General features: G+C 45.9%; 1 protein-coding gene across 8 annotated transcripts in view; it reads right to left on the bottom strand.

Moving 5' to 3' along the window:
• The window catches only part of OXR1 (oxidation resistance 1), a 190,956-nt gene that overhangs the window by 83,540 nt on the left and 81,803 nt on the right, over positions 1–25,613 (bottom strand). For 5 of the 8 annotated variants that reach the window (XM_068161275.1, XM_068161276.1, XM_068161279.1 and 2 more), the window contains exon 3: positions 13,623–13,819. In XM_068161275.1, coding sequence (XP_068017376.1) covers positions 13,623–13,819 — 197 coding nt within the window. Of the gene's footprint in view, positions 1–13,622; positions 13,820–19,558; positions 19,725–25,613 lie in introns of all 8 variants that reach the window. The other 3 variants (XM_068161272.1, XM_068161274.1, XM_068161273.1) reach the window with 2 other exon arrangements.

Genomic DNA, 25,613 nt, shown 5'->3' with positions numbered 1-25,613 from the left:
CTTTCTCCTTGTTCTTTCAGGGCCTGCTGGCTTTGTCAATATTATTTCATAAACAAAATATCAGCAGCACTGTAACATGGAGCAGTAAAATACTGACCAGTCCTCTGGAAGCCCAGAATCATCCCTGGCTGTGAATGCAAGAGAAGATTCAGCAACAAACAACAACAAAAAACCTACACACACACAAAACCAGCTCTAGAGAGAAATCCAAGTCACATTTGTTCCTGATTGTCTCTGTGTTTTCCTGTCAAAAATTAGAATCCAGTAATTCTAGTTCTCCAGAGTGAAGCTGTGAGAGGCTCAGGCCATACAAGGATCACCAGAAATTCAGTTTGTAGTATAAAAGGCTGTAGACAGATTTTGAAAGAGAGGAAAAAAAGGCACTAAGTTATTTCTTATTTTTCCAGGAGCCCAAGGCCTAGACTTATTCAGAAGAGACTGCAACATGATGGTTTCCTCAGCAGTATCATACAGCTGATGTCCCATGAACCTGAGGGATTATCATGGGAAACCAAACTTACTTAGCAAAAGAAAAGCCCTGTCACAACATGACATTTTAGGCACAACATGGTATGTGTAAGCTCTCCCCAAAACACGCTGGAAGTGCCACATCTACACTTGGCACACAATCCCTGCAGCCCTGCTAAGGGATGAGGGAAATCAGGCAGTGCTAGGGAGGTAGGTGTGCAAATACCATCTGAAGACATCTGGGTGGGAAGTGCCATTTTGATTGGGTAACTGAGATCCAGAGCCCACACCAAGGAGCAATTAGATTCTCCACTATAGTGGCAATGATCTAATTAATCCAATCAAGTCAGTAGATTGTTATTAGCTAATTGGCCCCAGTGCATTTGCAGACATGACATTAATGCTCTTTGGGAGCTGTGCCACGCCACAAAACAGCAGGATTTGTGTCTGACCTATGTCTGAGAAAGTCATCCACATCAGTCAAGCAGGAAGCTTATTGAACACATTGTGCCCTTAAAAAGGCTGTTCCAGGAAGAATCAGTCACCACACAAGCTGACTCCATACTTCATTGCTGCAGTTCCTTGTCCTACACAAACTCCACAGGCTAGTAGGAATGAGCTCATGCCCAGCACAAATCCAAAAGAACAGCTTAGTTATATTCCCTGTAGGATCACAGAAGAATATCTGACCTCTCCAGAATAAGTAAGCAGCACTTCTGTAAATACAGACTCTCATAACATGTAGGTCCTGCAGCTCAGTATTTCAGAAGAGAGAGTTTTGCTACAGAACTTGCATGGTGATGACATACAAGACTAAGGTGAGTTGCTGTTCCTACGTTCACAAGGGAGAGAGACCTCCTGGAACATGTTCCTAGTACACTCCCTTGGCTGTACCCGTGAGGTCATCTCTCATGAAATACAATACTGTGGTACAGAACATAAACAGGAGCAACAGGTTGGTGAATACCCTTCTGACACGTACAAATAATCAGAGAAGTAATAAACAAACTCCAAGAAGCCATGAACATCTGCAACTTCAGGAGACAAAAAATGGCAGCTCAAGCTCTTGACTCACCCAAGCACTGTCCTCTCTGCTTCCTAACTTCATATTTTGAGCAGGCAAAACTCTGTGCTCTTTATTTAATGGACATTTGAAAATAGCAATAAGATTGAATGAGCAAAATGACATCCTAAAAAGCTGGTACCCACCTGTTACAAGCCATCCCTCTCAGTCCTGAATACAGTGTAATGCCTTAAAGTTATCTTCTCCTGACTCTCATGTGGCCATAAGAGGAGAAAGTGGCTTCTGCTCTGGATATGCCAATCAGGCCAGCTTCAGTTAACTACCTCTAAGTCCCCAGTACTTCTCTTCATCTTCCAATACTACTCTTGGAAGGACTTTTCCTGAGCCAAATCTCCACTAAGCTGCTGCTTAGGTCTCTTGTGGTACTCTCTACAGCAGCACTGAAAGCAGTAAGAGAAGCTGTGGCTGTTGCTTTCCTAGCAGGTGAGGCAGCGCTGCGCCCTGATCTCCAAGCTGGTGGCAGTGTGGTTTGGTATAAATGCCTATGCTACAGCAAAGCTCTGTGCAGAGGAGCAAAGGGGGATGCAGAAGCTGAAGAGACACAGTTCTGCATAGGCACAACTTGTACCTTACTGTCTATGGCTGGATCCTCTCGACTTAGTTTATCACCCCCTGTACAAACCCAGCTGTCTAGTGACAGGGGCAGGCTGGTTCTTGCTCCCAAAGGGCCAGCTCCAGCACAGCATGACACACCCTTTCCTCTGTGCTGCTTGTCCCCATGCCTTCCCCAGCACCCTCTCAGGCTGGAAATCCTCTGAAGCAAGGACTACATCTGTTGCACTGTTTGCACTGCACCAAGCACCAGAGGCGCACAAACGGGGCTCCCGGATGTCACAGTAATTAAGAGTTTGATCACTTCCTATGATTCACCAGCTAGTAATTGAAGTAGCTACTGGGAAGACACTATGGTCATTCAAGATACTGTCACTGCTTAATGAAGTGATCTTACAAGTAGTTTTAATCAGTCAGAACTTTTAACACAAGAACTAGATCCTGTGCTTTAGCAGTGTCAGGGTGCCCTCACAGCCAAGCTGCACTAAGTGTGCAATATCTGAGAAACTGCACGATGAGGGAAGCAGAGAATTCATTCTGTGCTCATTAGGAGAGCGTTTAGACAACCTAAGGATGTTCTTAATCAAAATGTCCTAAGGACTGAGAACAGAACATACAGAAGTATTTTTAATTCATGGAACAAGCCACTTTCCCACATTGACCTCCCTTTTGTAGTCTCACACTCCAGTCTTCTGCTGACAACCTAAAGCAGGAGCTGCAACAGAAGACCTGCCCTTGCATCTTGAAAAAGTACTTTTGCTGCCACATTAATGTTACAGCAGGAGTTAAAAATTCTTTGATTTGCTTACACACAGGCACAGGGCAGACGTCTGCAGAGGGTTTTGGGTGGATGGCTTGAGACTGTAACAAGTGTGCAATCACACGCAAGGAAGACCTGGAAGGAAGTGGTTTATTTCCTTTGCTGCTGCTTACTTTGCAGAGCAACCAGAACCTAATTTCCATGTCTACTTTTCACAGTTTGCACCTCAAGAAGTTTGACTTCAGTGGTAGATCCTCATCAGAAAGTTATTAGAATGTCACACATGGTGATCTCCCTGCACATCTGTAGTTGAAAAGAAGCTGGTGCTCTCCAGCAGAGCCACAGCTCAGCTCTTAAACACACCAGCAACTCCTCCTGCCTGGGCCAGCTTTAATCCTGCATAGACCTTTGGCTGAACTCTTTCCTGAGTGTCATTCCAGCTGAATGGGTTTTAAAGGAAAAACTAACACAACACACCAAGTAAATCATTATTAAAAAGCACCTGTTTGTTGAAAATCATCACCACTTAGAGGGTCCAAAAGCAGATGTGGACAGCATTTGGGCACCACAGTGGTGAACAGCTAGAGAAGCAGAATGAATTTCCACTTGAGTTAGCAACTCACTCAGGTTGTAAGAGGAAATGCAGTTCTTGGATTGAAGCTGTGAACTCAGTGAGGCTAATTTGCTATTCCACCATTGGTGCAAACTGGTTAGGACAAGAAGTGGAGGAAGCAAACAAGGAAGTTTCATCCCCTTCTCTTCTGCACGCCTCTGCTCAAGCAGCGCACTACACACACATCCTGCCTGGAAGGTGGGGAGCACCTGGGCTGTTCCTTCTACCAACACAATTCCATACTCCCCTTGGAATCCTAACACCATGCAGAAACGATGGGTCAGATTCTGCTGAAAGCTTTGGTGAAGCAGGACTCTGCACACTGACAGCTTGTGCAGATTTATGCCTGAGCACAGCAGTATAGATTATGCTTGGATTGTACGTGAAAAACCTTACACATCTTTGTATCTGCCCCCAACTTTTATGAAGCTTACTTCCTGGCTTAACATTATCTGCATTCACAAATTCTACATGCCTAAATGGAAGACATTTAGTCTGATAATCAGGCTTGTACACATTGGTGCTTTGCAGTGGTTAACTGGGTGACCAGCCAGTTTCCAGCAGGACGTGCAACGTAACAACTACCCTCTCCTCCCGGTGTATAAACATCTGGGGAACTCTTAAATCACTAGCCATTAAGAAACACTAATAACCTGACTGCTGTTGCACATCATTTATCTTGAAGAGACTGCTGTAACCTGTGTGAGAGCATCTCTCTCACCTCTAAAACTGCTGGGGTTTCTACCCATCTTCTGCTAGACTTTCCCCTTCTCTGACTAGGGCAGTCTGTCCTCACACAGCTGGACAGCTGTGCACAGGGGACAATCAGAAATGAGCCAGAATCAGGAACAAGTTAGGTTATGAAACAGCAGAGCAGCTAATCTGCCTCACAAAGAAACTGATTTACCTGCAGGCACTGTCAGCATTATGAAAATGAAGGGGATTGGCATGTCTGTGACAGAGGGAAGCTGGTCACAGTGACTGTGAATTCCATGGGAGGAGCTCAGTTCACTTGAACAGGAACTTGTTTCAACACAAAACTCAGAGCATTGCAGAACTGGCAGCCAGGTGCTTGGTTCCTAAAGAAATGCAATTCTCTCATTGATTTCTGTAGTGCTTTTGGTAGGGTTCTGCTACAAACAGGAAAAAAGGTGGTGGTAAATTGCTTGATCCCTGCCTGCACCTGTGAAACAAAGTCTCCTGAAAGAACATTTTACAGCATGCCAGGGTGAACAGAAATGATCTGTACTGAACACTTGGTGCTGAACCTGTCCATGCAGCACTGATGGCAGCAGGATTACATCCCAGACCAAAACCATTCTCAGGAAGGTGGGTTTGAGTGAACACACAAGACAGAAGTGCACTGAAGCTCTCTGCCCATCACAAATACTAGAGCTGTTCACAAAGTATGCTTTCATTGAGCAGTGCTTCCTAAAGAAAGGAAGCAGCTTTGTAAAGCCTCGATCTTGCTCACAATCCCACTTTTTCAAGTGAAAATGGATCCACTTCTGAATCAGAGAAAATAACAAAATGGTAGGTAAGGGCTCTTGCAAACTTTAAGGCATGACAGAGTTTAGAGGAGCTCACCAAATGAAAGTGTCATTCTCCACCAGTTGTTTGCTGTGAATCTACAGCTGATGGGGAAAAAAAACCAACACAACAGAATGACCCAAGGAAAAGGCAAACATCATCTTCCCTCTGTCTCCTGGGAAAATACATGTAGCTTCCAAAACTGGGGAAACTTACTCTCTGCTTCTCTACATCCTTACACCCCAGGAAAGAACAAGCTGTGGTAGAGGACATTCAAACATTAAACGGGAAACACATTGATCCTCCAACCACTCAGTAATTCAGCACCTTGCAGCAGTCTGCTGCGTGGGATATGCACTGCAGGCAGAGTCCTTCATCAATGAAATCCCAACTGAACTTCAGAGTCGAAGACCCTGTTTTTATTAACAAGCATGACTACACCTAACAGCAAAAGGTAAGACCATAATCACTCCCTGTATTTTGACCACTGCTTCCTGAACGTGCTGTGTTGGAAGGGACTCCCAGTTGTTTCCTTTTCTCTTGCTCTGAGAGCAGACTGCATGACAAGAGCTTTCCCATTATGCTAATCTGGCTGAGTGTTAGCAAACAATTAACACTAACTAAGCAAGAAACTCCTCAGGGCTGCAGATATCTTCTTTTATTAATATGAATTTCCCCTCAGGACGGGGTCACATTCCCAGCAGCTTTTCACCATAAATCACTTCAGCAGGATCATCACAGATGTCATACATAAATTTGCTTTCAAATAACACCACTTGATGATCAATAACCTAGACTCAAACTGTTATCAATAACAATTAATGCACTGATCCCTGTATGCCTTGGGGTCTCCCAAGAACAACATGAGACTTACGTTTGTTGGTGTTAAGATTCTTCTATCTGTGTGAACAGTCTCAGAGAGATGGATCCTTCTGCCACAACCAGAGCATTGCTTCTTGCAACCCACAGGAACTGCAGGGACTCCCCAAAGCAAGCCACTCTCCCTCCAGAAACCCCCCACCACCAACCTCCCCAGACACAGACACGGTGATGGATCTCAAAGCAGAGGTCACATCTGTCTGAAGATTTTCATCTGCTACCCTGGGAGGAGAATGCTGCTTTATGCTTTACAACAGACTTGATCTGCCAGTAACTGTTCAAGCGATTCACTGCAGCAGCAAACTCCACACTTCGTGCTATCAGCTGGTGGCACTGTTATACAGCCTTCTAAGGCTCAGCTTTCAAGGCTTGGCTCCCAGGAAGGCACAGCGTGCTCGTTACCCTGGGGCTACACAGGGCCTCTGCAGGAACTGACCTGCACGTTGATGTTGATCAGATAGTGTCTCCTGTATTATCAGCTGTCAGAATGAATGTAAGCCAATCTCTCAAAGCACCATTTAGCTTTATTAATACATTATAGATGTATGTTTTCAAAGGTGACTATATGCAGGATCTATGTTCTCTCAGACTTATTAACAGAACCACAGAAGGGACCTCTGGAGATCATCTAGTCCAAGACCCCCTGCCACAGCAGGATCACCTAGGAACACATCCCAGTTAGCTTTGAAAATCTCCAGAGAAGACTCTACAACCTGTTCCAGTGCTCCATCAGCCAGAATCTTGGCCAGCTATCAAACAACAAATTTCAGCACTATTCTACACACAAGTGAAAAGGGAGCAACACAATTTAGACTGTAGGTAGACCACAAAGGCACCTGATTACATTCCCAAGGGTCACACACGTTCCTAAGTGTATGGCTAAGGTGTCTGAGAAACTGCAAGTCAACACTCTCACAACAAATCATGCTCACCACGTGTCCTCTGGCCCAGGAACGAGATTGTCCTTCCCTATCTTCTGCACATTAAAAGAAGAGAAGAGTCTCTCAAGCCTAGAGATTAGTGAGAGCCACTGCAAAAACAGTGGGATGCTGCTGCTGTTTCGTTTCCATGAATGTATCTGGCCAATCAGTGTCTAAATTTATATAACAGCTTCTTTCACAAGCCTTGAATATTTTATGCCTGTAAAGTCCTTGCACAGCCCTGGGTGCATGCTAATGCTCCACAGAACAACAGCCCCATGATAGATTCCAATCGTTCTTCCAGTCCAAGATACATCAGGGTTTAGCAACAACACTTGGTGCCCATAGGTTTCTGAGGGGAATAGCACAAGGAGCCAGTCTGTTAGAACTCACAAGGAACTTCAGAGCAAGCTGCCCTAGCACTGAACCTCGCTCAGCAACTCTCTCTCGAAATCTTCTTGTCTAGCAGCAGAAAGAGAAAGCTTGAATACAGAACAGGTAAACATTAGTTGGAAAAAAAGAAACGAAGCTGCCAGCAGGACAGCAGAAGAGGAAGCTTCTCAAACTGCTTGTCTGTAGCCCGGTACGTGCTAGGAGATCTCTGGGAGCGCCTGGTGTGCAGGGCTGAGAAAGGCTGAACAGTCGGGGCTGTCCCAGAGCGCTTGAATCTCTTGCCAGAGCCTCAGGAAAGCAGCCTGCTTACGGCAGAGGGAGACAGTCCCACCCATCAGCACGGCCCCCCTCGCCCCGACACAGCTGTGGCACTCCAACAGTGCCCACCATGACAGAGACTGGTCACACCTCCTGCCCCAGGCATTGGGTAGAGCTGGAGGCTTTCACAGTCACACAGATGGCATTGGGTTATTCACCCGGGGTTAAGCCACACTGGCTGTGAAAAATCATCCTCTCTTTCACTTGTCCAGAACGGGACAAAAGCTGAGGCTGAAGAGCCTGGAGCTGCTTGTTTTGAAAAGGGGTGCAGCATTTGCCTCTCATCACACACCTCCCAGGATCTCTGTGAGCATTCAAAGATGACCTCAGCCAACTCCTTCAGCCTTCCTCACATGTGGAGTCCCATGGACTTCTACAAATCAAGATTTTTCTCAAGCAGTCTCCAACTTAGCCCTTCCCTAGTACCTGTCCTTGCTGTCCTCCCTGGACTCTGTCTCCAGGCTCAAAAGCTTCAGCCTCATCTGCAGGTGCTATCACTACATCACCCAGCTATTTCCACAGGGAATCCACATTTCCCTTGTTTGTTCTTTTACTGTTAAAAGGAAGACCCCAGTGTTTCACAGCACTCATGAGACTGCAGCTCAGAGCACATCTGAGGTGTCAGAAATCATCTCCTTTTCTTCAGTCATTTCTCCTTTAGACAGAAAGCCTCCAGGAAGGAGAGAGAGTGATGGCAACACACTCAGTCAAGCCTGGATCTTACAGGTCCAGTCAGTCCCTCCACCATTCTCCTCCAGAGATTCACACTGTGGGGTGCCATGATTACACACTCTTAGCCAACCTTGCAAGCTGAGTAGCTTGCCTGTAGAACTGTGAAATATTTAAGCTTTGTCCTGAGGCAAAGCAAGGAAATGATAAAATCCTGAAATGCTTCTTGTCCACAGTGACTCTGCAGATGATGTGATAACAATCTGTGTGATTAAAACCCAAACCAGATGCTAAGAAAAGGGGCATGCTGAGATGAAAGGACATTAATGAGCATCACTCTTCTGCTGGATGCTGTCTCTATAGCTCTGAACTCATTTACATTCAAAGGCTACACAGAGTATCTGTAAAGGACAAAAGAAGGATACCACATTAAAAACTGGCTTTGAATGGCTCCAAGTTTTACATTCTCTAAAAGGGAAAAACAGAGACCTGAGCAAGTGCTTGCTTGCTCATCCAGAGTAGCTGTGTGAGCTGAATCACTAACAAAAAATGTTCTGGAAAGGTGAATGAAGAAGAACTTTGCATAGCTACTGTTGCTATGAAAGCCACTTTCACTGCTATCCACTAGTTCCATAAATTATTTCCCTTTCCTTATCACTCACAAACAGGTAATGAGGTGCCAGGAAAATGGCTTGCACCTGTAAAAGTTTCTGAGGTCAGATTTGAAAGGCAGCAGCGAGAATGATGTTCCTCAGAGAGCGGCGAGTGTTCAATAAGAAAACTGTAAGTGCATTGGGTCAGATCTGCAGAGTCAGACTCTGAACAGAGGAGAACAGCATCTGGATCCTCTGAGAGAGAACTGGCAGCTTCATCTTCCATCTGTCCTACAAAAGGCCGAAGATGCAGCCCAAATTTACAGCATCTACTGCATCAAACTCCACCACTCATCTAACAATTTCTCATACACTACCTATGCTCCATGCTTTGCTAGGGTGAGCAACTAACAAGCAAGAAAATTGTGCAAATGGGAGAACTACTTCAAACAGGAACCACTTTCAACTCTGCAGAAGAGAAGCAGCAGATATATCCAACTGGAAAATGGGAAGAAGGAACTTTCAAAGACATGCCTGGGAAGAAAGGGAGGTGCTCTTTGCAGGACATCCCTCCCTCCAGTAAATACACTAATTATCATCAGAGAATGTGTCATAGAAGAACCCCAAATGAAGTCTCACAGAGCAGGAAGGAATTTCAGCAGTAAAAAAGAAATAGCCATGATTAAAACCAAATAATTTATGGCACACAGAACCAAAGGAGGCCTTTTACACCTACACAAACAGAGGTACTAGATAGGCAGTCTACTGGGCAGGTCCTCTGAGAGGCACCTAGGCGCTGTTCACCAGGCTTCCACGAATCAGAGTATACGCTTCAAGTTGATGTGTTTATAGAACACCATCAGCTTAACCAATTACTGAACAAATATCCTGAGGCATCCTCCCATCAAGCACAGTCCTACAACCCTCTGCTGGGTCCTGCAAGCAACACAGCTGCGATGCTGCACTTGGGCTAAGTGTAAGCCAGCTAACAAGTACCAGTTGCAGCCTGGACACGGCACCAAGCTGATGGAGCCTTCCTGCTTTGAATTCAGGTTACCCAAATACCTCTCTATTGTATAATATACCAGCCCACTTCCAGAGTGCTGCAGACCCAGATACATTCTTTTTCTCTTCTGAGGCAGCTGCTCAACAATAAGCACTTCAGAAATAAGTGGCCTGAATTTTTAAGTGCTTGAGACATCTAAAAAGGCTAATTTTAGGTTTGCATTTTTAAATATCTTGGGTGCTGTTTCTAGAGCCCTCCACAAAACTTCATCCAACCCACCATGCAGACTGTTTTTCCTACACTTGCCTTATTAATCTAGGAGTTCCCACTGAATTTCTTCACACCAGTTCAGCACTGGAGGATCAGGAGCCTTCTTGCCTGCTCAGCCTGCCATATGGAAGAGTTATTTCTCCCCCTCACTGACTTTCTATTTTCTGTTTCATTTCAGCCAAGCACACAACTTGTTCCCCATTGCCTTTCCTTTCCACTTGTTTCTTTTTCTCCCTTACCTACTTTTCCCTCCACTTTTAAAAAGTGCAAGTGCCCTCATTAAGTTTGGGATGCATCAGTCTCATAGACATAACAGTTGGTGAGAAAAGATGAGGTGCAAAGTAAGCATCTTGTGCGAATGGCTGCAGACGCTGGGCAGCCTGCTCCAGGGCTGCAGCATCCTCACACCAAAGTTTCTTCTCATGCTGAGGTAGAACTTCCTGGGTTCCAGTTTGTATCCACTACCTCTTGTCCTATCACAGGACACCACTGAAAAGAGCCTGGCCCCTTCTTGACACTCACCCTTCAGACATTTGTAAACATTAGTAAGATCCCCTCTCAGGCTTCCAGGCTGAACAGTCCCGGGGCTCACATCACACAGCTGTTCCAGTCCCTCCACCATCCTCATGGCCTCCATTGGACACTCTTCAGTAGTTCCCTGTCCCTCTTGAACTGGGGAACCCAGAACTGGACACAGTACTCCAGGTGTGGTCTCACAAGGACGGAGTAGGACCTGCTGGCCACACTCTTCTGAATGGCCGCCCAGAGCGCATTTGCCTTCTTGGCCACAAGGGCACGTTGCTGGTTCATGGATAACATATTGTCCACCAGCACTCCAAGATCCTTCTCCATGGGGCTGCTTTGCAGCAGGTCAACCCCTCACCTGGACTGACACATTAGTTTTCTAACACACTTTCTTAATCCATTTATCACAGCAATGATTAGTTCCTGCTGTTCAACCTTGGACATAGATTGCTTTTAGCAGAGAACAACATGAAACGAGGGCAAAACAAGGTAAATCACTCTGTATAATGTGCTTACTTAAGCCATTTAACAGCCAGCTGCACACAGCACACCACTAGAATCTGATCTTTTTCTGTTGCAGATCTCAGCCCATCAGAGGTGTGCCAAGGTAGTGGTACCTTCCTCCTCAGAAAGTAACCAAGTATTTCATTGGACTTTGACTGTTGGAAATCATTCCTGAGACAAGTCACAGAAAGTGACTCTTAAATCGCAGGGAAAACACAGGTCATAACTTAAAGTATGCTGAAGCTGATGGGAGCTCTAAGAAGGTATTTATTGTTTCTCTCAGGTTATCAAATACCCAGAGCCAATATCACAACAGCTCAGCCAGCAGAATAAACATTCACTTTCTACCACTACTGTGCTGTACTTCTGGAACTCACTTAGGCAAGGCTATGTGCATAAGGAACACAGACCCAATGGATCTTCCATGCTAAGTCACTCGGTACTCTGTACAGGATGACATGCAAGCTTGGTCACTTTCTCTGGTCTGTTCCCCTCATGCTTCTACAGCTTCTACAGAGGCTACAACTTCTGTCCACAGATGTGAGCACCTGTTCACGTGGCAGCTGCCCGTGAGTGCTGTCACCTACGGACGTACTGGCCGTGTTCCAGCAAGACATGCAGAAAGGCTGTGGACTGTCCCCCCCGAAGATAACCAAGATTCAGCAAGACAAAGTTTTGGCTGTTCTGATCTGGTGTTGTTTAAAGTCCCACTTCAAACTGGACACTAGACTATACAACCTTCAGAACTATTTTCCAGTCAAGAAGCCTTGCAGATCAAGTGCTGCACAGTGTTCAAGCAAAGTAATCACAGGTGTGAAAACCTGCTGCTCCTCAGACACTGAGGTGAGCAGCTAGAGCTAGGACAGTGTGGTCACTATGAGCACAGCCAGGTTTCTAACACTGATGGAGCTCACATTGTAAGGGTTTTATAAAGGTTCCCAAAAGCAAAGGCAGGTGAGTCGAATGTCACAAACAGATGACTGCAGACTGGAGCCTGTGTTTCCATAGGCAGATGATACTTGGGGGATCACAGAAGGCACTCAGCTGGGCTCAATTCACCAGTACCAGTTTTCAATCCTCAGTCAGATTAAGAAGCAATTTTCATCAATTTCTAGATTCATCACTACTTTTCTGCACAACTCCCTCACCCATGGCCTGCTTTAGATATGAATTAATCTTGGCTTATCTTGGATATTATTTTAAGGTTATTTAGAGGAAGAAGGAGGAAAAAAAGCCACAGAGGAGTACTTCAATGCAAAGAGCCACTCAAGTGTGCTGATTTAATATCCTTTGTGAGCAAACACATCAGATACTCGAGTAGAAAGCATTTATTTCAGGATGCCATCCTCACACACGGCACAAAAGAAACTTCTTCAGAGAAAGATTATGCAATTTGGAACCTTTTTAGACCTACTGTCAGAGATGCTAATGAAGCCACCAATGCCTTCACTTTGCCTCACCTTTATTGTTTCTGGGGTAGAAAGAGACCATGGAAACCTCCAGGAGTTTTCAGAAGGCAGTTGTGCCATGCAGTTTGTAAGCACAGCCAAGCCCTCACCACCTGGAACATAGCCCTGACAGTAACATGTGCAGAGTGCTAACAGAGCTTCCCTCTTTAAAAACAAAGGAACTTATGGTGACAGCAAACTTCAAGGGAGCAGGCACAATTCAGTAGAAGATGTTTAAGGCAAGACATTTTTCCTTGCCTTTCAGACAAGTTGAAGACACACAAATGGTTACCTTGGCACAGAGGAAATCACCACATTACACTGCAACAGTTCAAGAGCACACAACCCCACAATTAAATTATTTAACTTCATTTTCTTCAATGTCCTGACTATTTGTCTCTGCACACACAGCATTAGCATCCATTCCTCTTGTGTGCACCGTTCCCATTAGCACATTGGCCTCTCACAAGCGCTCACGAACCTGGCACAAACACTGCGAGGCCACTCTCCAGCAGTTTTAACCAGGTGAGAAGTAATGCCAGGGGAATCTAGTCAGGCTCAGTCCCAAAATCACTTATGGGGAAGCAAGTTGTGAAGCATCTTCTAAGGTGCCTAGGATCACTTTGTAAGGATGATGTAGGTTGTGAAAGATACCCAGAAATTTCCCTAATGAATCCTTCCCACTCAGCAGGCCTCCTCCCTCTCCAAACTGGAAAGTCTTTCTAACTGGAAGCCTTCTGAGCAATTCCTGCTAAACCTCTGATGCAATCCATTGTCAAAGGCAATTACATTCTTCCTACATCATTCCTGCCAATATTGCTTTTATACTGTCTTCAGTAGTTGCTTTTAAGGAAAAAAACATAGGCAAGGAGGAAAGAATTTCTGTCAAGGGTGGAAGATAAATAAAGCAGGTGAATTCTTCAGGGTACCTTGACATCAGCGTTAACATACAACACCTTAATGCTCTCTCTGGGCATTTTCAACCTTAGCAGCCAACTGCAACTAACCAAAAGAAATAAACCACAAGTGCAGAGGAAGACCTTGCCTTCTCATGGAGTATAGTTGCTTTTTGCTGGGACAGAAAACTCACCAATGGTGTAGTATCTCTTCAACTCACTCCTTCGTGGATTGCGCCTCTGGGTGTTTGCCGTGTTGTTCTGCTCCTCCTCAGCAGTAGCTGTCTGAGTGGCAGGCAAAGTCTTACTGGGCTGAGGTGTCTGAGCTTCAGCTGCCACTGGGTTGCATCCTGGCCCACTAATATCCACCGACTGGGACTTTTTCTTTAATCTAAAGGCAATTTAAGGCAGTCAGGTGTTACTAATCATCATGTTCACCTGGGTCACTTCTAGCATAACAGCAATACGTTCATTGTACAGCTACTCATGCACGTCACAGCAGCAACACAGAACAGCAGCGAGAAACCAGCAACTCCCCCCTCAGCTCCTGCCAGGTCAGTTACAGCACTTCTGTCTCACAAGTACCCACACACGGTAAACTTCCCTCAGATCAGGCCACTGAGCAGAAGGATCCATCCCTCATATATTTCAGAGAGGATGAGCTGCCAACAATTAACCTATCATTACGCTGCCTGCCTTAAGCTGCCACAGGTGAGGTGAGTACACAGAAATCAGATAGTTTGCACAAAGTTGCTGAAGGCCCTAAGAGAAAAGACCTTGCTGATGAACTTCTACACTCAGATGTAGCTCTACAAATGCATTTCTCATTCTGTAATAGTCCCAGTGTGCTGTTTCTCATCTAAACTCAAGGATCCTGATATCTCAGGTATCCTTTTGTGCACTGCAACAAACTCTTACACCCCACTTCAGCGCGGCGCTGAGTACACTCCCGTCACTGAAGTGCTGCAGTTCTGTCATCTCCTCTATCTCTAGCAACATAAAATAGACATTGTTGTGCTGCTAGAGTTATTAAATAGAGACAAATGCTCTGCTGGGATCAAGCTCACCACATACACACTGGCTTTTATCAACACTCCTCTTCAATTAAGCCTATAAATACATATAGTTGACTACATGGTTTCATCCTGGAAGTAAAAGAGGTTTATGGCATTGCAGTGAGATGCTGTTTGGAGATGGAGGGATCATCATAACAATTCTGAAGCTGTGAAGCAAGTGAAGTAAAATGATAAAGTTCTGTAATGACAAAGGATAATTTTATTAGGCTAACAATGTAATGCTAAACAGCCTCCCTCTGACCCCTGTGCTTCCTTCATTTTAAACCATTTTCTCCTGTATTGGTGGTAATTAAACAGCATGGATTCCTGCATGAGAATGGAATCTGACAGCTTAAGAGATTAACTGATTAAATATAAATATAATAGTGACTGCTATTAGTAGACTGATAAATCTTTAGGTCATGATCAAGCTCTGGAAGCTATATTAAAGTATCAAAGTGCAGGCAGAGTTGTATGAATGATGCTGTGAAGGCAAAACTACTACACCCATATGGGGCATCGCTAGTCCAGGGAAAGGACTAGCAGTGAGAAGGTTAGCAGTTAGAAATGAACTTGTCTCTACTAGTCCATGGGAAAGAGTACTTCCACTATAGCCTGTTCCCTAGACTGGCCCAGAGCACCTTCTCTTGGAAGCAGCTCTCCTCACTTCCAAGGCCTCTGCACAAGCTCAGGATGAGAGGGACCTCTATCTCTGTAAGAAAGGCTGTACTGGGTCAGAGCAGATGTTCCTCTGAGCAAACGCCTTGTCTCTAACCATCACTGGAAAGAGCACAGGCAGATGCACAGTGCTACCTCCAGCAGCATGTCCTTCCAGCCTCCAGCAGACTCTGCTTTACAGTTTGGTTTTTTCCAGTTAGATGACACAGCTTTCTCAGCTCTTGGAGTTATTCTTCTTGGTCTGTCCTCAGCTACTCCTGAGCTCGTGCTGCTCAAGGTGGCATCCTGCCTTGACAGGTTCTTGTTTAGCTATGTGCTGTGATCATTTCAGCACACAGCAGCCACAGTAGCTTGCTTTACTGACATGCAAGAGTGCAGTATGAGAAACAATGAACAACTAACTACTCCTCCATAGACACCATCTGCTTACATTAGCTCTTGCTGTTCAAAGAGCCCCCATGGGAAGAACAACCTGTTACTGTGATAGTTAAAACTACCTTTACTTTGAGTACCTTATTCAGTGCACCCATGCATAGTGTCAGTGAGGACACGATCCTGAATAGCTTGGGATCAGCTAATGGAACACTGATATGTATAAACTCAAGGCAGGCCTGAGCAGGGCATCTTCTCACATTGTGTGAGAAGGAAAGAAAAAGCTCTCTTGTTTGAAATGATGCTCCAGAAACAGAGATCTTCTGTTCTAGCTTTAAGCCTACAGCTAATCAGCTTTATTTCCCTACAATGAAGGCTGGAATATTTCATGGGCTCATTAGCAATGAAGTGGTGTTCTCCACTAGGGTGTTAAATTCTGCTCTGTTGCTGGTGTGCCACATTTCAGGTGATATACAAAACCCTCTGTATTTCCTCACTACTTGAAACCTTTGAAGATGTAAAAGATGACTTTTAGGAAGAAAACCATTATTTCCAAGAAGTGATGCTCTACTTTGGACCTGAACTTCCCCTGTGATTTCAGTGTCTTACTTGTGTTGTGCAAAACAGTTGTGGGCAAAGAAGGTACAAAGTGAGGTCTGGGGATGGTAAGGGTACATATGCCCTGCCTTATGCATTTCCATGCTCTGCCCCAAAGGAAGGCAGCAGATGAGCAGATTGAAACCCATTATGATTTATCTTCTCCATCACGTTCTGAACACATTCTTTGCACCAAGGCTGTCTGAAGGAGAGTGCAGTTAATAAAGCTGTGAATTACAGTGTGGAGGTAGCCAATAAATAAGCTTGCTGCACTGTGGGGAGTATCAGATGTTGTTACAAACACACTAAATGTATTGTGCCTGTGCTTCTAGAATCATACAGGAATAAAAAGATAATACCTGTCACATGAGCAGTAAAAAAGTCACTTGGCCTTTTTCAAGTGACTTGATTAATAACAGACTCAGTTGAAATGTCTGTATCAAATCAGCTACCAAAAAGTTATCTACTCTTGAAATCCAGAACAATTTACATGTAAGACTTCCAGAGTCATAGGTGCTCAAGTACTAAAGTTGAAGAACAGGAGAGTGAAAGGCAAACAAGTGCCCTTAATATTGTCAGACTGCTGTTGGGAGTCCATGGTGACTGTGCTTTTGCTGCCAGGAAAGACACAGTCTAAAGTGATCCAGGCTGAGATCACAGGGTCAGCTGAGGAGGACAGAGATTCAAGTAGTGACACTGTTTAGGAATGACTTGACAAAAAGAAGCATCTTCCTTCAGCCTGCCTCATATCCTGTATATGGATGTGGTCATGGCTGGCAAGGAGTTGGAAAGAACAGTGTGATGTGGCAGACCTGGAGGCAGATACACTGACCAGCTTTTGAATTCCTACTTCATTTCCCTTTCCATGCTCTGCATAAAGCTTTCTACTACATCCTACAAACAGCCCAACAGCTGGCTTCAGCTTTCACCTCATCCTGACCAGCTGGCATCCTGTGCTCCCCAGCAGCACCTCCCAGGAAAGAGTCACTCTGAAGAGGTTCTTAGCAGTTGTGTCAAGAATGAATGTGTGCAGGTGGTTGAGGGTTAGAGCATCGACCACCAGCCCACACAGGTGGGAAGTTGTGTAACCCTGGGGCTAGTGAATCCCCTGGGAAGCCTGCTAGAGTCTTTGAGAGCCTCAGGATTTCACCCCTGTCACAAATTCCATCACTGTCACAGCTCTGTCCCATCTCTAACACAATCCATGCACCTTTTCAGGTCAGAATTGCAAACCATTTTTTTGTGAAGCAACATGGAAGGAAAATGAGGCAAGAGTCTCCAAAGAGATCTGGAAAGCACCTAAACCAAGCATGGCTGGCAGTCCAGTCTGGAAATAAAAGGGGAAGGTGGGGGGGGAAGGAGGAGAGAGATGCATTTAAGCCATTCATGGCACAAACAAACAGGCATCCAAACCATCCCAAAGGCTGGGAATCTTTACAAGTTGGTCTTTGTGGATTTCTAAGTAAAAATCCCTTATTGCAACAAAGATTTTGAGGAGAGCCTAGCTCATTCTTACCTGCTGAGCACAAAAGCACCCTCCCAGCACCCCCTGTGACTATCACAGAGATTTTACTCCACAGTTAATAGGAGAAGCAAAATCGTTCATCTGGAGCCCATTCTTCAGAGAAGCATTCAGTATCCTGGAAGGCCCAGAAGAGCTAGCTATGAATTTGACTCCCTTGTAGCTAGAAAGGAGATTTACATCGATGTGGACAGCCAGGATCTGTCTGACTCTGGAACAAAGTCAACTTCTATTTTCAACACAGCACTGCAATTTAAACACAGGAGAAGGCCTAACCCTCCAGCACCTGCACAGAACAGTCCCCAAATCAGCTCCTTTGGTCCCTTGTGAACATGCTGTCCTTCCCACACAAGTCTGCCTTTGCATGTGGCTGGCATTTTTGGGCTGCTGTGGCAATTCAGAGGGACCAGGCGAAAGGCTTTGGTCTGCAGTCAGGTTCCTTTTACTCCTTGATGCTTCTTCTGCATACTTGCAGCATGAGGTAATGCCATGGAGGGCTGATGAAGAATCCCTTGTTTAATGCTCTTGAATGCCATCTGCAGCTCTGGCCATCTCATCCCAAGAAGAAGACAGCAGGATTAGACCGACAAAAAAGTCCCAGCGCTGGTGATGACAAAGAGTTGGCTCCCACTGGTGCAGGACAAAACAGACTGTGGGAAGGACCTACCGATGGGGGACCAGCACAGGGACTTCTGCAGCCATCAGCCATGGGGAGTGGCAAATGGCCTTGAGCACAGGAGAGTCAAGAAACACCACATGCAGGCAAGCAGCAAGTTTGAACAAAACACCAAGAAGCACTTTGAACAGCCTATAATTGCATGACAGAAAGAATTGTGTAGACCAAGTATCACTCAGTACAGAAAAGAATGACACAGACCAGGCAGAAAACATCCCCCAGGGGATGTGAGGCATGCAGGTACTTCAGCAAACAAAATCCTTGGGCCAAGGACTACTGGAAGTTGGAGGGGTTTCACAGGGAAAGAGCCACTCAACACATGCTCTGTCTCTGGTATTATTTAAGCATCCACTGCTATGTAAGTGCTACACACAGCCCAGTGCAACAGACTTCCAATTCACATCTGAATTGGTCACGATGAATTGCAGAGGGAAACAAAACCAACCACCAGAAAGCAGCTAGAAAACAGAACACCACTAAAATCAATGTCTGTCAGTAAACAAACAAAAACCCACCCACAGAAAAGCCCTTCAGTCTGGTACTGTGCATGTCGATCATGCAGCAGCCTTCTGATAGCACGAGCAGCTCATGAGACCATTGGGTGGCAGAAAACAAGAGCACCATGACCTTCACACAGGTGGTGTTATGAAAGGATTAGGAACAAATTCACACCTACACAGCTCAGAAAGCAATTGCAAGTGGCAGGTAGGTATCAATACTGTAACATCCAACCCAGCTTCAGGAAAGAAAACAGCGCAGGCAGCGGAGCTATGCGCCAGAAGATTGCTATCATTTCAGCATCAGGCTCTGCTTTGTGCCCCCAGCAGCAGAGCTTGCAGAGCACGCACACAGAACATGCTGCTCCGTTCCTCTGCACACACTAGTAAAAACTATCATGCAAATTAAACCCACCGCAGCTGTTAAATGTCAGAGTACCACAAAGCAAAGCAAACCCGCCCCCTCTCCACTTTCTGGTCACTCTTATGTATGGAGCTGGTCCCAGCACATGCAGGAAAACTGCTACCCTCCCTCGTTCTGTAAGAAAAGGCAGTGCCAAACCAGAAGTGTCCACCAGATCCCAGGAGAAAAGAGGAAGAGAAACTGAATGACTGCAAAATTGGTGTTGTGATGTGTGGCACACGCAACCCACACCCGCTGAACAAGGTCTGTTGGCACCTGGTGTGTCAAGGGAACATCACAGCATAAAGACTGAGGAAAACGAGCACAAACCTTGTGATTATTCCTGGGAGCATGACAGCACTGCTACAGGTATACCCTTGGAGGACCATTTACAGAAGACACACAGACTGGTTGCTGCCAGGTTACATCCATGAACGCCACGCAGGAGGCTCCAGAATCCACTCGTGGCTCAGGTGTGACAAGGCACTCTCACTGCCTGGGAAAGAAGTGCGGGTGAGTCCGCGGCGAGGAGCTAGCGCGCTCGGCGCACCGCAGGCGGGCCCGGCGCGGACATGCACGGCGGGGTGAGGCAGCGCAGAACTGTGCGGGGAGCTGGTGACGATGAATGGCAGAGAGGAAGATGGCAGTGGTCATGCTAAATACACAGCTCTGATAGTTACAGCACATACAATTCATGCTCTGGTGGTTTTGGCTCTCTAAGCCGCAGGATCTTGAGCTCCTAATCCTTTGCCGTGGCTGCCTAGTATCTTACAGCTGCATCACACAGTGGAAACGAACTGCTGTGCAACTAGGGTGTGTGTTGTGTCAGGGATGGGAATCCCCTGAGCTTTTCCTTCAGGACTTTGAGAGGGTGGGCTGCAATGATGCACTATTTGCTGACAGTTGTCTCCATCCCGCAGGTGTTTTAGAGGAGACGTGGAGAGTAAATTACTATTTTGAACTTGCTGGTTTGCTAATAGCTGCTGTACTGCTGTTTCAATAACTCCCACTGGTTTCAGTTTCACAAAGGCTCTTCCAATGCTTTATGCAAATCTACTTCAGTACAATCTGCATGGCTCTATGAAACTTCCAGCTCTGTTCTATCCCGCACAGAAAAACGTCTGCGTAGTGGCTTTACAGTGATGATAATTTGTTTCATTCTGACTTGTGGCATTAATGCTGCAGCACTGCAGCTAATGCAACTTTATCTATGAGGCTGGATGCAAACTGCCCAAACTCTTCTGAGGTTTCATCACTAAGGAAAGCCGTTACTTCACCTGGTTAGGAGATGTTTCTGAGATCTCTTTATTACAGGCTATGCACCCAGAACCCGGCTCCCATTCCCCTGAAAACTGCTGTGAGACTTTCTCACACCCTGTGTTATGCAGGCCCACATTCTGTATTACCATCTTCTCTCTCCCAGGCACTGAATCCAAACTTTTAAAGGGAGGTGTAGCTGGTGGTCTGAGAGCTGCTGACTTACACCCTGTGATACACAGAATACTTCCCCTACAGTGAAGCCATATGAACTCCTAGCATTTTGCCATGTAATTAACTATGCCACAGTATCAATTCTTTCCTGTGCTGACTGCAAGGAAGAGACACATCAACAGAGCTGGTTTGTCTATAGCCTTTAACTGGAGCATTGCATTCACATTTTTGATTCCAGTTTTAGGCTTGACTGAGTTGTTTACAAGTCAGCTGCAACATCCCATGGGACTCAATGCTCCTGAGATTGCTACTGCATACCCTATCATAACCTGTATGGATCTGTGTAGTCAAATTGGGATGCAAAAGGGACTTTTAACTTCTCAAGGAGGTGACAGAGGAGGCTGGAAGCTACGATGCTCTTACAGTACCACAGATTTGTGTCTTCCACTTCTACCAGCTCAACAAATAAGCATCAGCACAGCAGGAAACCACAGCTCAGGTTTGCAGAACATGCTTGTCCTGAGTTATGGCAATGACAATCTGCATGTTCCTCTGCCTTGCCCAGTAGCTCATACACCTTGAAATGTACACAGTGAAACAACTTAAAGGCTTCTTCCAAAAATATTAAACCAATTCTTACATCATTATTATCTTTTTCCACAAGGCCTATGTATGGGATTAGACATTCTGATCTGATCACTGAAATTCAGTGAGTTGCAAAGATAATCAATAAATAGTGAGTGAGACCCAGCCAGGAGCAGCTACAACAGGCCATTGTCTGCAAGTGACTCCAGCAAGCGGGGACCTTCCAGTCTGGCCTTCTTCCTGCAGCTGGACAGCCTGTCCTGTCACACCACAACATACCACTGCCACATATGTTACATAGTCCTGCTTGGCAGCCACAAATGGCAGCCTGGGACCAGAGATGCAGCAAGCAAGAGAGCTTCTGTCTTCAGTCTGAGCATCAGGACATGCTGCAGAGAGTGCAAAACCCATGACATGTCATCTGCCAGCAGACCACTGGGGCTGAGATGGGAGTCAGCTCAGGGCAGCAGGAGACACCAAACTATCCTCATGCTCCTTTCCAAAGGAGCCCTTGCTTCTCACAAGACTCATTCTTACAGTGAGGTTCAAAGTGGCCTTTGGGCTAAGCTATTCCCTTGCCACCAGGGATGGGGGCTGTGGGGATCTTTTACTTTGCTGAAAAGCAGGCACAGCACATTATCCAGATGTTAGGGCTGAAGAAATATCTAATGCCTGTAAGTCCTTGGAGGCACCCACCTGTCTCCACTAAAGACAGGTCAAGGACAAGGCTAGCGACTTGCACTGTAAGCCAAACAATACCCAAGGCACCCAAGCTATCCAGTGCACAAACACCACGCTGCACACTTGTGCAACAGAGGTTGAAATAAAGTTTAGATAGACTAGAAAGAAATGCTACACAGATTTGCAAGAGGTGCATAATATATTTATCTATAAACTCTCCCAGGACAAAGAGCAACTGTCATGAAACAAAGCCATTAGCACCCACCCCGAAAGGGCAGACTCATCACAGCGGAGAGAACAAAGCTCTTCCTCCAGGAGACTGAAACACCTATCACTTCTCCCAGCTAAGAGCATAAATTGATTCTCAGAGTGCCCTGCAGGATATAATAGTATCAGATCAATCTCTATGGAAGCACCCAGCTTGTCAAAGGCAGGCTAAAGCCCAGGCAAAATAGGAAAGCTTTCATGGTCAGAGCCAAAGCAGAACTGAGCTTTTGCCTTTCAACCTGTGCCTAACTCAGGCATTGTGAGTAGCAAGGGTAAGCTCAGCCTTTGATTGAAATGTGCAGAAAACAGACAGACTTGCTACAATAAATGTTGTATTGGTTGGCTTTCCTGACCATGATGGGACATGGAGACCACATCCTGCGCTGCACATGTGGTCATCCACCGGGCTGGTTCTGAAGGGAGACTGCAGGGACGCTCGCTCCACGGGTTTGGAAAAGTGCTTGTCTTGTTCTTTTTGCATTTCTGACTCATAAAGCAGGTTAGCTAAGATTACACCAGATGGGAGACAAACACCCTCACAGATTCTGGAATATTTTGTTCTTAAACTAGACAAAATTATCCTCCTGCCCTTCTGGTAGGAGACCTTCCTGCTCCACATATTCAGCTCTGACTAACCCCGGCCTGAGGTCAGTGACGTGGCATTTCCCCTACAGCTGCAAGATCAGCCCAGAGGGCTGGCTGGGGATGCCAGTCCACACTCTAGTTACTTGGATGCTGCAGTCACACAGCAGGCAAGAGATCCAAAGCCTTGTTAAGTGTCATCAGATGCAATTAGAAAACAAGCAGCCTGCTCATTGCACCCATTAAGAACATGCCAGCCTGACCATGTCTGTTCCCATGTCTGTTCCCATGGATGTGTCCATGTATGTTTCCATGCATGTTCCTCTCATTCCAAAAAATAAGCAATGCCACTTGATAAGCTGATCAACACCAGGTTGTACTAAGAGAATCTCCACAGAACAGAAGCAGCAGAGGGCTGAACAGACAGGTTGTACAACAGCACCTACTTGTTTTAAAACAAATGCAGACCCCACGCAGTTATTTCTGTTTCTCAGTCTGTGGTTGTAGGAGGAACATTTTTAACAACTTTTTACTTTGTGCCCACCAGAGTGTAAAGGTTGGACAGACATTTCTTACACCTTCATCATCCAAGTACAGCCTGCAAGCCTTGGTCACAGAAGGGACCAAACACTGAGGGAAACTTTGCTGGACAGAGCAGCAGGAGCCACAGGAGCTGCAGGAGCCACAGGAGCTGCAGGAGCCACAGCAGCTGCAGGAGTGGGAACTGGGGACTGAGCAAACCCAAGAGAGAAGAGGCTCATGCAAGCACAGAGATTATGGTCAGTCTGAATCCAAGCAAACATATTCTGGGTGAGCACTCAACACAGGAAGGACAGGGACCTGATGGAGTGGGTCCAGAGGAGGGCTACAGGAGCTGGAACACCTATCCTGTAAGGACAGGCTTAGGGAGCTAGGGTCACCCAGCTTGGAGAAGAGAAGGCTCTGGGAAGACTTAGTAGCAGCCTTCCAGTACCTGAAGGTGTCCTACAGGAAGGCTGCAGAGAGAGTGTTTGCAAAGGCCTGCAGTGATAGGACAAGGAGCAATGGCTTGAAATTAAAGAAGAATAGATTTAGATTGGATGTTAGGAACAAGTTCTTTACAGTGAGGGCAGTGGAACACTGGAACAGGTTGCCCAGAGAGGTAGCTGAGGCCCTATTCCTAGAGAAGATATTCAACAAAGTTCATTTTGTTAGGTACACACAGAAGGCTTCACCTTTAAGTCATGTTTAATAAAGCCAGGATGACATCAAGTCCTGCAGTTCTCAAGTTTGACAGCATTTTCTCAGAAGCTGAGCTTTCTTCTGACAAGTGTTGCCTGTCAATTACTTTAAGACAGAGAGCAGCAGGATGAAGTGTATTAGTGTTCAGTCTTTATGGAACCAACTGTGTGTTTCTGAGTCTTTCCCTGCATCAGCAGCATCCTTAGGTCCCTGACTGCTGCTGAGACCACCAGCAAGGGGACTCAGTCGACTTCATCCTGAGAAGGAGGTGACCAATAATGCACAGCATGGCTTATCAACAGATAACACTTAAATATAAACCCTCTTTGTTTCTGTTGCAGAGCACTGTAGCCTTGTAAGACATGGCATTAATAAACATCGAGCAGTTGACACCTGAGAGAAAATAAGGAAGGTACTAGCCTGTTCAGATCCTTGCTTAAGACTCAGCTCCTGAAGCAAAACATTCCTGTACAACACCAAAGCAATGCAATCCCTCTCAGCTTTGCCCCTCACTTTCTGTCAGGATGCACCTTGCATGTGTGCTCCTGCGCCTGAACCGACTCTCCCGAGTCAGCACCTTTGAGCTCTCGTGGTCTCACAATGGCACTCTCTCTCACAGCCACGAGGAGGACTTTGGAGGAGGAGGACATGGCTCCTGGCTCTGCACACTCAGTAAGCACAAGTGTTCTGGGTTTTCTTCTCAGAGATTTACAGATGAACTGCTTGGCTTTTAGGGGCAGTTGCCACTACAACCTTGGTGGACTGAGCAAGGAGAAATGTGCTCCCAGCGTGCGGTTAAGAGAAGACACCAAGGAAGGCAGCTCTCACAAACCCTTCAGTGACAATACAATAACATGAAAGAGATTATTACATTTTACTGTGGATTTTCTTAACCTTTCAGCTGCAGATGGAGAAGAGACACTGGAGGAGAGAAAAGAAAAACAGGAAGGCAAGAGAGCACTGCCAGGCAGCCACCTACGCTTCTGCGGTGGCAGGAACGGCTGTCAGCCTCTGCTGCTTGGGCTGCAGCTTGTGCCTGGGTACACTGTGGAGAGCCTCAGCACCACTTATTTCTCCTCCCTTCTGCAGGTGAGACCTGCTGGCAGCACACATTATATTGAGATTTAAGAAGACAGCCTAACACCATAACTCAGTTTCATGCTGAAGCAAAGACACGTCCTCACCAGCAGAGAAGGATGAGCGTCCCTTGGATCACCATTTAGATTTATGCTTGTGACAAGCGACAACCTTCTCCTAGGGTTTTTTTGCACTCAGACTGACACAAGATAGAGTTGGACAGCCATAGAAACAAGAGATGGCAGCACACAGCTGCCCTGCAGGGTTTTTTAATTATTATTTTTCAATCAATAAGCCCAGAGAGCAGCACTGCTGCACCCACAGCTGCTACGACACAGGCAAGCTACAGGCACCACAGTAAACAACACGAGTTCAAGAGGAATCCAATCAAAAAGCACTACACTGCAGTTTCCAAAGCACAGTGAGACCTTTTCCCCCTTAGTCCAAAACAAAGAGCACCTCAAGACTGGTCTGGCATTGCCAAGTCAAGATACCAATGATCAGACAGAAGCCAGAGAGAGAACTAAACAGAGAATGTACA

Source organism: Melanerpes formicivorus, unplaced genomic scaffold, assembly GCF_026170545.1.
Source record: "Melanerpes formicivorus ecotype bairdi unplaced genomic scaffold, bMelFor1.0.p_v2 SCAF_56, whole genome shotgun sequence".
NCBI classification, from domain to species: domain Eukaryota; kingdom Metazoa; phylum Chordata; class Aves; order Piciformes; family Picidae; genus Melanerpes; species Melanerpes formicivorus.
Note: the sequence above shows the minus strand (reverse complement) of the source record. Positions and strands in the feature narration are given on the sequence as shown.